This window comes from Meles meles, chromosome 2 (genome assembly GCF_922984935.1).
Source record: "Meles meles chromosome 2, mMelMel3.1 paternal haplotype, whole genome shotgun sequence".
In the NCBI taxonomy this organism is placed as follows: domain Eukaryota; kingdom Metazoa; phylum Chordata; class Mammalia; order Carnivora; family Mustelidae; genus Meles; species Meles meles.
Window position 1 is genome coordinate 140,135,792 of NC_060067.1, and position 12,830 is coordinate 140,148,621.

At 38.6% G+C, this 12,830-nt stretch overlaps 1 protein-coding gene across 4 annotated transcripts in view; it reads right to left on the bottom strand.

Moving 5' to 3' along the window:
- Positions 1-10,435, bottom strand: part of DDX60 (DExD/H-box helicase 60) — a 122,729-nt gene extending 112,294 nt beyond the window's left edge. Inside the window, exons 1-3 of one of the 4 annotated variants that reach the window (XM_045998166.1) lie at positions 10,372-10,435; positions 2,955-3,048; positions 2,731-2,800 (exon numbers count right to left, since the gene is read on the bottom strand). In XM_045998166.1, coding sequence (XP_045854122.1) covers positions 2,731-2,786 — 56 coding nt within the window. In that variant the 5' untranslated portion in view covers positions 2,787-2,800; positions 2,955-3,048; positions 10,372-10,435. Of the gene's footprint in view, positions 1-2,730; positions 2,801-2,938; positions 3,049-10,297 lie in introns of all 4 variants that reach the window. The other 3 variants (XM_045998164.1, XM_045998165.1, XM_045998163.1) reach the window with 3 other exon arrangements.
- Positions 10,436-12,830: the final 2,395 nt, after the last annotated feature.

The following is a 12,830-nucleotide window of genomic DNA, read 5'->3' on the forward strand; positions in this document are numbered from 1 at the left end:
TATAGATTGTCCCTGTATATTTCTCTTCTATATCACTCTGGGGATCTTTCTCCTTTTATAGAATTCCCCTTAATATTTCTTGCAGGGCCGGCTTAGTGGTCACATAATCTTTTAGTCTCTGCTGGTTTTGGAAGCTTCTTATCTCTCTATACATTCTGAATGAGAGCCTGGCCAGATAAAGAATTCTTGGCTGCATATTCTTCTCATTTAGTACACTGAATTATGTCTTTCCAACCCTTTCTGCTTTGCCAGGTCTCTGTGGACAGGTCTGAAGTTATTCTGATGTTCCTCCCTCTGTACATATGGAATCTCTTCCCCCTAACTGCCTTTAAAATCGTTTCCTTGGTTCTAAGATTCACAAGTTTTACTACTACCTGCCTGGCATTGGTTTATTCTCCTTGATTTTGGGAGGTGTTTTCTCTCCCTCTAGGATATGATTGCTTGTTTCATTTCCCAGACTAAGGAACTTCTTGGCTATGATTTGGTCAAATCTTCTAGTCCTCTCTCTCTACCCACTCAGGGATCCCAATAATTCTGACATTGGAACATTTCATGGTGTTTATTTCTCTAATTCTGTTTTCATGGATTTTAAGCTATTTGTTCCAGGCCTCCTTCTGCTCCTTCTTTTCTATCAGTTTGTCTTCAAGATCACTAATTCGTTCTTTTACCTCATTTACCCTGTTACAGTATCTTGATTAGATTGATCATAGCATCTCACTGACAGCATTTTTAAGTTCTGCCAGATCTGCTCTCACTTCTGCCCTTAACAAATCTATGTTGCCATTAATAGTTTTCTCCAGCCTGACTATTGTCTTCACAGGCTACCCTGAAATCTATTTCTGACAACTTGCTTAGATCCATATCCATTAGATCTGTGGGAGAGGCCATTGTCTCTGGGTCTTTTCTTTGTTGGGACTTCCTCCTCCTAGTCATTCTGTTGAGTTATGGTTGAGGGGATGTACAGCCAAAAATATCAACCACTATCCAGGCAAGGTGCTTCCTGGGAAGGTTCAGAGCTATTGGTCAACACCAAAAAGAAAGAAACAAACAAAAAACAGCCAGAATGAGCCCGAAGAGTAAGATTTAGAGTACAAAAACAAAGACCAACCACAAAAGAAAAAAAGAAAGAGAAAAGGCACCCAAAATAAAACAAAAGGAGTGAGGGGAAGGTGGTTATAATCACTCAATGTGGGCTAGAAAAGGTATTTCAGTTCTTCCTGGGTGTATTTTGAGTTCTCTGTCAGAGAACTCTACTTCCCAGAGATACAGGGAAATTAAAACTTGCATACACACACACACACGGCATATATATATATATCATATAGTGTGTATATATATATATATATATATATATATATATATATATATATATAGTATTGAATAGGGGAGAAAAGGACTACAGTGAAGCTTATATCTATATATATTTGAAAAAGAAAAAGAAAAAAGCATAAGCATGAAAAAGTTTAAGTTTTACTATGGAATATGTTGTGTTAAGCATCTAGTTGAAATGATAAGAAGGTTAAAACAAAACAAAACAATAACAAAAAAAAACACCAAGAGTCATTAGAAAGAATTAAAAAGAGAGAGAGAGAGAGAGAAAAGTTGTATCTAAGCAATATACAGGCTGTGGGACAATACCAGGAGCTTGATACACTGCTTTACCCTGGTGTCCAGGTTTTACAGTTTTATGGGGACCCTGTGGTAGTTGTCCTCTTATTCTTTCAGCTTGTCTTCTGGAGGAGGGGCCTGCTGCATTGTTTTTCAGTCAATCCTGCTTGGGCGGAGTTGCTCTGCCCACTATCAAGGGGCTGGGCTCCATGGAAACCTGTTTTTCGGGCTTTTTTTATCTGGAGGCTTTTGTTCTCTGGCACTTTTTTGTACCTTTTTGTTGGTCAGAGCAAAGTAAACTGTCCACACCCTGACTTTGGCCTCAAAGAGAAGCCACACAGTCTGCTCCTCTCTGAATCTTCCATAACACACAGACTCCCCCTCTAGAAGCACCATTGAATACCGCAGCCTCCCACAGGCGATGCGCATCCCCAGCAACCCTCCCAATGAGGCCCCCACTTGTCTCTATACCTCTGTGCAACCAAAACTGAGCTATACTGGTCCAGGCAAGCCCAGCCTTGGTGACTGCTGCTCCTGGGACTGTGGCCTCCAATCCAAGCTGGGTCTTCTTAAGCACAGGTGGGCAGCCGCAGCAGCCAGTCCTGGGACCATGAGCTTAGGTCCACACCTGTGGCCAACCAGTCCCAACAATTATCCCTTAAGCCCCTTTGTTCTGTTTGAATACTGTTATTAGTCCCTTCCCTCTCATAACCACCAAGCAGTCTCCAAGTTATCGCTGGTCCCAAGTGCAGGGCACTTTCGCATTGGGGTATTACTTTCCAATGGCTGGCTTCTGGTAGCTCCCTCCCCCTTCTGTTTATCCTCCAGTACCTGTCTGTGCAATCCCAACTCTGTCCTTTGTACCTCTCAACATGATCCTCTGCCCCCATAGAGATCCAGATGTGTATAATGTTAAATCTCAGGCTGATTTCATATGATATTCAAAGTGCCCTGGTAGATTTCTAGCTAAATTCAGAGGGCTGGTTGAAATGGAGTCCCCTACTCCTCTGCCATCTTGATGGAACTAGGCATTACTTTTTTTAGACAGACATTACTTTAATGTCAAATAGACAATAGGAAATATGTCAAATTGTACATCTCTTTTTTTCTTATAATACTCACTCAGCTTTGGGTACTGCACTCAAAATTAGCTGTGACATTCTCTCTAAAAACATCATGTGTTCTTCTAAGCCTGTAAAAAAAGATTGCTTATTATTTGAAAAAGAAATAACAGTTATTTTAATTCTATTAAATCTGTAAAAAAAATAAATCTGTATAGCTTAAAGAATCATTATTTTATAATTTACAAAAACTTTCAATTGAAAATTACCCATTGTTGCTGCTACCTGGGCCTTGAACTGGAAATGGAAAATATTAAATATAGCAAATATCCTTTACTTTGGTACCTCTAAGCAGCAGTTATTAATGAAAATGACAGACCTGCAAAGAAAGAAGAAAAATTAGAAATTCATTTATTCCATCAACAAATAGTATTGAATAACTACTGTATGTTAAGCAAAACATCAGGCAGTGAGAATACAAAAATGAACAAAAGGCAACATCTTGTCAGTTCTCATGGAGCTTAAAGTCCATCAGGAAAGATGAATATTAATGGATAATTATATAAACAGTGGAAAATTACAAATGTGACAAAGTCAAAGAGAATAGAGGAAGCTTCCCTAAGTAATGCTTGAGCTGAGTTTTGAAAAATGAAACAAGAATTAATTAAACAAAGGAGTAGGGAAGAGTAGCATTCCAGGCAGAGGGCATATCCAAACACCATGTACAAAAGTCTTGTAGCATGAAGGAATGTGGGTGGTACTAGATCCAAAATAGAAGCCAGCAAGGCTGAAATGGAGAGGGTGATGGAAAAGCTAACTGTGCTACAGGGTTCCAGAAACAGAAGAGCATGCAGAGCCTTTGAGAGCATGTTTTCATCTTAAAATCCACTGATGGATTTTAAGCATGTAGTGTTATGATGGCTTTACATTTTGAAAGATTACTCTGGCTATAGTAATATATAGTAACATAGAGAGAAGAGATAGGATAGGAACAAATTTCCTATTATGGAGCAGAGAGAAAAACCATTGTTTAGAATGGTAATGATCATAATTTGATGTAATACAGTTTGTTGGTAGTTTGGGGCACTTATAGATATTAAATATTTAGAAGGTAAGTTTGCCACAATTTGGTAATGGATCTGATATGGATGGAGAAGAGGGGAGATTGAGGGTTGTCAATGATGATTCTTAGGATTCTACCTGATGCAACAGGATGAGGGACTAGGACATTCCTATGGCAGGAAACCTTGGAACGAGCCCACATTTCAGGGAAAGATCATGAATTCAAATTTGTGGCAAGTCTAAGTTTGACTTGATTTCAAGACCTATTATAGGATAGGTAACAAGAGTTATTAAATATACAGGTTTATGGGACACCTGGGTGGCTCAGTCGGTTAAGCATCTGCCTTTGGCTCAGTTCATGATCCTAGGGTCTTGGGATCAAGTCCCACATCGGGATTTTTGCTCAGCAGGGAACATGCTTCTCCCTCTGCCTACTGTTCCCCCTGCTTGTGCTCTCCCCTCTTCTCTCTCTCTCCCTCTTGGACATAATAAATAAAAACTTTAAAATATATATATAGGTGGGGTGCCTGAGTGGCTCAGTCATTGGGCGTGTGCCTTTGGCTCAGGTCATGATCCCAGAGTCATGGGATCAAGCCCCAAATTGGGTTTCCTGCTCAGTGGGAAGCCTGCTTCTCCCTCTCCCACTCCCCCTGCTTATGTTCACTCTCTCGCTGTGTCTCTCTCTGTCAAATAAATAAATAAAATCTTAAAAAAAATAAAAATAAAAAAATGAAAAATATATATAGGTCTGGAGGTCAAACACAAGGTCTGGGCTAGACCTGAATATGTGAGTAATTTTAATATTATTGCAAACAAGTCCATTGATATAGATGAGCTTGCTTGGACAGAGAGACACAGTATCATGGAAGAAAAAAGGACTAAAAATCCAGTTATGTAGATCACTAATATACAATAAGTGCCAAGAGAGAAGAGGAAGCATCTGCAAAGGTACCTGAGAAAGAACTGTCAAAGAGGCAGAAGAGAATGCACTTGAGCATTCTGTCAGAAAAAAACAAATATTGAGACATTCCTCATATATGTCATACAGTGTCTTAGGGCAGTGAAACTTGATAGATAGATGAATAGATGAGAGATAGATGATAGATAAATAGATAGATATTCACATTATATGACAGTAAGGAAAACACAATGATTTTAAATATTAAAATAACAATGCAAGGAAGTTTACAACTATAAAAATGAACAAGCTTATAGAAAGAAGACATTACCATGGGTTGGAATGGAACGTTTAAGAAACACTTAATGAAGACAGGGGCAAAAGTATGGTCTCTCACTTACCCAGTCATTCTACCTTTTGTCAAATATATAGAGCATCTACTCTTCACCAAGCTTTATACTTGCTGCAACATATGAAAATATGCCTAAAACTTGGCCCTTACAATCTGGTAATGGTTTAAAGAGAATTAAATAAAAAAAGTATAATGTGCTGAGTGATCCAGCAGAAATGTAGAGGAAGCTATTAGCGAATTGAAAGAGTTCTTCAATCAGCTGGAGGGGTCCTCTATTCTGAGGTTTTAGGGACATATTGAAAAGATGTGCAAGAATTATGGAAGCATTTTGGAGAAGGTAAAGATATAGAGGATCACATTTCAGATAGCAAAATAGCACTGGTTTAATGCACAGAGATATGAAACCACGTGACAAGTTTGATTCCACAGACTGTTCTATATCGTATCAAACAGAATAACTTGATTGGAAATAAGACAGAAAAAGTAGGTGTAGCCCAGATTATAAGGGGCTTTTTCCCAGGAAAGAAGTTTAGAGAATTTCCTGAAAACCATCTGCCATCTGATTCATGCAATCTTCCACCTCACTATCTGTACATTAGCCATATTGTTTTCCTTCAGTTCTCCAAATTGTACCAAGCTCAAACAGAAAAGATGAGTCAGTGAGAACTGAGTAAGCAGGAGAAAATTAACCCCAACTATCTTATAGAAGGAAGAGCTCCAGAAAAGGTAGGGTCAGACCGAATGAAATAAGATGAAACAAGGTAATTCATAGATTCCCAGATGTTACACAGTGCACTTAATGTTTCAGGAAATTTTTTATGGTACTTCTAGGACAAAATAAATACCATAGTTTATTTATTAAATAGATAGCTCCAAACAAATTAATAAGTCCTAACAAAATCTTTTGAAAATAGAATATACATAAATTGAAAGAAATAACATTTTTAAATTAAATAACAATTACTATTGAGACATGTTGGACACTATATAACTTTTCAACAAGAGCCATTGTGGCAGAATAAAACCTTTCTCAATTTGACAGTTAAGGGACTCCACAGCCTGACTGCCTATTCTCCTGTCACACAGCCTACAGGAAACTCCTTATGAAATTTCACTCTGAATTCATGCCCCACTTAACATTTACACAGAATTTATATCACTATGTGCAGTTCTTTCTTATTTAAGGGAGAGGCACATTAGGGAAAATAAAGCCAATTACTCATCATAATAACCATTAAATATGTGTAAATTTAAAAACTAGAATCATTAAACTTTGGGGGTATTAAGAAGAAGCCAGATGAATAAACATGATTCAAGGACAGAATAGTTCAAATTAGCTTTCCAATAATTAAAATATTATCTAATACAACAATAACAAACTGCTACAGAAAAAAAAATGCTTGGGGCACCTGGGTGACTCAGTGGGTTAAGCTTCTGCCTTCATCTCAGATCATGATCTCAGGGTACTGGGATCAAGCCCCGCATCAGGCTCTCTGCTGAGCAGGGAACCTGCTTCCTGCTCTCTCTCTGCCTGCCTCTCTGCCTACTTGTGATCTCTCTCTGTCAGATAAATAAATAAAAAACATTAAAAAATGCTCATAAAAATTTAAATGCTCATAAAAGCTTATAAAAGTTTTAAATATAATTTCAGGAAAAAATCATGTGCAGAACAATAAAATGGGCATGTTGATATCTTAAACCGGAAATATAAAACCCAGGAAATTTTTTTTAAGATTTACTTATTTATTTAGAGACATAGAGAGCACTAGTGGTAGGAGGGGCAGAGGGAGAGGGATAAATAAACAAACTCCCCTCTCAGTGGGGAGTCCAATGTGGGGCTCCATCCCAGGACCCTGAGATCATGATATAAGCTGAAGTCAGACACTTAACCAATTGAGGCACCCCCAGGAAATTCAGAAGACAGAAAAAAAAAAAAAAAAAAAACACAAGGAGATGGAAAATAGAAAAAATACCAAGAAATACAAAGGCTAGATTTAAAAGTTTTAAGATCATCCCATAGTAATTCCAGATAGAGAAAACTAAGATTCTAAAATAAGTGGAGATAAAAATAACCAAAGATATAACTTTAAAGTCATACAATAATATGGAACCACAGTTAAAGTAACCATTTTTAGACTGAAAAGTTCTTCCAAGTACTAAGAAGAAATAATGACAAAAGAGGAACACACACTTAGAAATAGCAACTTTAAATTGCAGAGCTCCAAGAGCAAAGAGAAAGATGGAGATATGCTATGAAGAAATGTAAGTCAGAGAGTCCATAAGTAAAGTAGTTAAAGGCATAAGCATTATTGGCAGAATGCCTAGGTTTTAATCCTAGTTCTTACACATACTATAGTTTTATAATATTAGGCAAGTTATTTCCTTTCCCTGTATCAGTCTACTCATCTATGAAACTGAGACAGACAATAATGTTACTTTCCTCTGTTTGTGTTTTCTAGCTAATAAAATGTATGACCTGATGTATACAAATTGATGAATATAGCACGTGACACACAGAACTGAATAAAATGAGGAGCATCATTGGATGTTTTGATAAAAGAAAACAATATTTACAAAGTTCCCAGGGGAAAATATTTTGAACTTAGAATTCCATATCTAGTCATTCAATCCATTAAGAAGGCAGAAAGAGAGTATCACCAGACATTCAAGAAGTCAGAAATTTCACCAACCACCTATCCTAAATGATAATTTTATTTAAGGAGATAATACAGAAAATTGGGAGGGGGGCAAGCATAGGACAATCAAGAAACAATGAAACTACATATGATCCAGAAAAATTAAAGGAAGCCATAAAGAAAAATAGAAGGATCCATGATACTTTGAATTTAGAAAGTATCCATTTCAAAGAGCAGTCTTTTTTTTAAGATATTATTTATTTATTTGACAGACAGAGATTACAAGTAGGCAGAGAAGCAGGCAGAGAGAGAGGAGGAAGCAGGGTCCCTGCCGAGCAGAGAGCCTGATGTGGGGCTTGATCCCAGGACCCGGGGATCATGACCTGAGCCGAAGGCAGAGGTTTTAACCCACTGAGCCACCCAGGCGCCCCTCAAACAGCAGTCTTAATGATAACTACTTTTCCAAGACAAACATATAGATTGCTTCTACAATAAATAACATAATAAATAATATTGTAACTTGTTTACTTGGCCTCCATTTGTAATTCAAATAGAAATAGATCACAAGAATTCGAGTTTTAAAATACTGTAAACTATAAACCCTGACAGTATAAAAATAATGTAATAACAAAATAGGGAGGTTCAGAAAGGATGAATAGTAGAAAAAGGAGAGGGTATATTAGGTTCTTTGTTTTTCATAGAAGAGAGTCCAGAGATTGTATCCAAAGATAATATACCAAAAATTAAGGGTTTCTGGAATCAAGAAGTTAAATTGCCTTTCTTATATAGGTATTGAAACAATGGGATACCAAATAATATAAATGGGGGAATTTCATTTATATCATAACTAATGAATTAATAGATTTTGCTATTTTTAGATGATAGCACAACAAAAATATAGGCAAATATCTACTTCCATATAGAACTACACCATTGTTGAAATACTCTAACCAAAAAAATATTTTAACCTGAATTTGATCAAAACTCTAGTAGCAACAATTAATTGACAAGATATTTATAAGCTAGAAGAACCTATTAAATAGCACCAGGAAGACTAGGAGACTCTACAAGAGCAAAAAAGGGGAAGGGAAAGGGAAGGAGAAAGGGAAAGGGAAGGGAAGGGAAAGGAAGGGTAGGGTAGGGAAGGGAAGGGAAGGGAAGGGAAAGGGAAGGAAGAAAAGGAAAGAGAAGGGAAGGGACCCCAATTTATTAATAAATAAATTACAAGAGGATAAGAGATTAAAACAAACTTAAAGACATATCATTTAATCATAGTTGTGCCAGAATCCTATTTTGGATTCTGATTTAAACACTCTTTAATAGGAAGAAGAGAAGGGTAAAAAAGAGAAATCATAGATTATTGGATAGATAAAAGTCCAATCCAGAGAATAAGGCCCAGGGAATGATGGAACCACTCGATGGAAAAACTAGTTCCTGAAACACTGTCTGGAGAAGAGCTGACCAGCAATGGACAGAATCCTAGATGGCCTTCAAGACACCAGCAAGAAAACAGAACCTCAACCTTCGAGGTGCAAGGAATTGGATTCTTCCAACAATCTGAATGAGCACCCAAAGCCTGGACAAGATGTCAGCCTCAGCAGACACATTCATTTCAGTCTGGTGAGATGCTGAGTAAAAGGATTCAGTTAATCAGTGCCTGGATTTCTGATTCATGGAAACTTATAAAATAATAAATTTGTATTGACTTATGCCACTAGATTTGTGGTAACTGGTTATGCAGCAGTAGAAAACTAATGCGTGCCCCTTGACCATGAATACATTATTTTAATTGTTTTTAAGAAATAAATTATTATTGGGGCACCTGGGTGGCTCAGTGGGTTAAAGCCTCTGCCTTCGGCTCAGGTCATGATCCCAGTGTCTCGGGATCAAGCCCCTTGCCCAGCTCTCTGCTCTGCAGGGAGCCTGCTTCCTCCCCTCTCTCTCTCTCTCTCTCTGCCTGCCTCTCTGCCTACTTGTGATCTCAGTCTGTCAAATAAATAAAATCTTTAAAAAAAAAAAGAAAAGAAAAGAAAAGAAAGAAATTATTATTGTATGAAACCACTGAAATGGAGGGGTAGGTAGGAATCACCTGTGAGATATTAAAATGCAGATTCTGATTCCGCAAGTTTGTAATTGGGCATCAGATTCTGCGTGGAGTAGGAAGCTGCTTGCTGCTGTCCACGTCTAGATTTTATTGTTCGTGCTCAGATCTGACCTCTCTTAGTTTCTCCTCAAGGCTCCAGATCCCCTGCGCCCTTTTCTTTCAAGAGGATCCCTTAAATGCCTGAATACTTGGCGCTCTCCTTCAGACTTTAGACCCTGGCGCTCCTAACCAGCGTCCCTTCTCACTATCTCTCCCCAGGCTTTGCCTCCCGAGGCCAACAAAAAGACCTGTCCAGCACCGTTTGGGGGGTTCCTGGTGGTGCCCGCAGCGCCCCGCACCATCAGCACCGCGTGCCCAGAGCGACTCTGGGCCTCCTCTTGCTCAGACCAGAGAGCTTGACCCCCTGAGGGGAATCTTCATTTCAAGTCTCTCCCTTGGTTACACCTGTCCTCTAGGAGCAGGCTCCGCAGGACCCGGCCCGACCCTGCCCCCAACCCCCATCCCCATCCCAGCTGGGTCCTGCGTTGGAGCACCTGCCACTCCCCATTCCTCCTCCCACTGGAGTCCGGCCCCCACCTGCTGCGTCTGAGGAGCGCTGACAGGGGCTGGCCGCCCGCCCGCAGGGAAGAAGTGGCAGAGAGAGGACGAACCTGGAGACGGAGTGTAAGCTGGACACATAGCCTGAACTTGGGCTTCTGTCTAGCGGAGCCTGCGCAGCCAGTCTTTTATAACCTGGAAGGGAGTTTCGGTTTCATTTCTCTTCTCAGGGATGGGTAAGTTTCATTTTTCCTTCAGGAAATAATTAAGAAGACAGTTTCCAGAAAAGTGAATTTTAGCATCTTTCTCTTCAATCTGAACCTTAAGAGATAGCAAAAACAATAATAAAGGCTTTGGAATTTGGACATAAAATAGAGGAAACACGAATCTGAGACCTCTAAACATAAAACTGAGAAGCAGCTGTTTAGAAATAGATGAACTGTAACAGTTTGGAATCTGAAGTTCTCCCGTGAGAGGTGAAGACTTGCAGTTCCATCTTTATGCAGAAACAAAAACAGAAACCGTATGGAAGAATACATGAACTCCGAGTTTCCATTATGAGAAGTGAATGATTACTGTTATGTGTGAACTATATTTGGAGATTTCCTGGGCCAAAAACACCATTAAAAATTAAATGAAAATGTAGCGTGCTCACTTTTATTTCCGCCTTAATGTTATTTCCACAAAATTTCTGCCTGGTGATATCTGCAGTTTGGGTTTTAACACTAGCCTCTTTTTCTTTTAAATCTTTTGGTGTGCTTAATTTCAATGTGCAAATATACTGGAATTCTAGGAGGAGGGGAGCGGAGGTGGCAGTGGATTGGGGTAATCTTAGCACAATAGGAAGCCACAGCTGCTTTGTCTGCAAGGAGGGTAAGAGCAGATGTGCGGGCACTGTTCCACAGAGAAAACAGAGAACAGAAAGAGCAGTGATTGACCTATTTTCTGGTCATAAATTGGAGAGTCGAGTTGTTAAAGAAAAAGGTTGGGATGGAGAGGGTGAACATTTCCCACATCCATCAGGTGTCCATTCATTCATTCACTTATTTGCAAATTTGTGATGTGTTTGTTGATGATGAAACTGAGAAAGAAAATTTAAAAGTTTGGAACTTGATACATGACTGGTCTAATGTTATACTATATTCATATCTTTCCTTCACTAACATCTCTAATAATAGTACTACCCCTCTTTCCTCCTGCCAAGAAGTCAGTGTTCTAATTCCTGCAACCTGTGAACATATTAAACTCTCTAGCAAAAGGTACTCTGTAGAATAAACTAAATAAAGGATTGTGAGTTGAGGAATTATGCAGAATAACTCTGGTGGGCTCAAAGCATCCTTAAAAGAGGGAGGTATGACTTTAACTTCGTGAGGCTGATTTTGGACTTCTGACCTTCAGAACTATAAGAGAATAAATTGTGTTGTGTCAGGCTACTGAGTTTATTGTAATCTGTTACAGTACCAATAGGAAACTGATACACTATTGTAAACTCATAAAAAAACTGATAAGAAAGAAGAAAGAAAGAAAGAGAGAGAGAGAGAGAGAGAGAGAAAAAGAAAGAAAGAGAGGAAGGGAGGGGGGAGGGAGGGGAGGAAAGAAGGGAAGGGAAAAAGGGAAGGGAAGGGAAGAGAAGGGTGGGGAAGGGAAAGAAGGAAGGAAGGAAGGGAAAGAAAGAAAACATCTGATTTGCTAGGAGCAGAAATAATGGATTTTGTTTAAAGAGGCAGCATTAACTGAGGAGGCTACTGTGTGCTAAGCAATATGCTAATATCTTTATATTTATACTTACATTAATTCTCACAATTTCATGAGCTCTGTGCTATTATTTTTGTCATTTTATAGATGAAATAAATAAGGCTTAGAGACATAACACAGCTAGTAAGTGGTGCCAACATTGAAAATCTGGTCTAACCCAAAGGTCTACCCTATATTCTGCTCTATTACATGATCTCAGACAAATTCACATTCTGCAGCTGAAAGCCTTGCACTAATAGACAAATTATTTCATTTTGCTTTCTGTTTTGGTTAAATTATTGAGATAAGTTTTTTAGGGTATATAATACTTTACGATTTTTTTTATTGACTTTCAATTTATCAAGTGAGAACTCAATAAATCACGACCCAATCATTTTCAGTATTTCACCCCTGTTCATTTAAACAACACACAAAAACTCCAGTTTTCCTTTTCAACTTCAACGACCTACTGCCACCTACTCCCACGCACACCCTGGACTTTGTCCAGAATCTTAATCATCACAAACAGAATCACAAACTACATTTCTAATTTTCAGGCCCCTCTCTTTTATTTCCTGCACTTAAGCTTCTTGGGACTCCTGAATTCTTGTCTTATCAGGATCACCCTGTAAGTAAACACTTCAGTTTTCCCTTAATTAACATGTACAACTGCTTGAGCTTATTGAGTTTCCCCTACACTTGCGCCTGCAACTGAATAATCTCGAACAACTCAAAAATTTGTTTGTTTGTCTCTAGATACTGAGGAAAATGACCAAGTTTGTACCCCATCAAACTGTTCACAAACACAGCTGATGCCTTTTACTTTTACCCCCAAGGC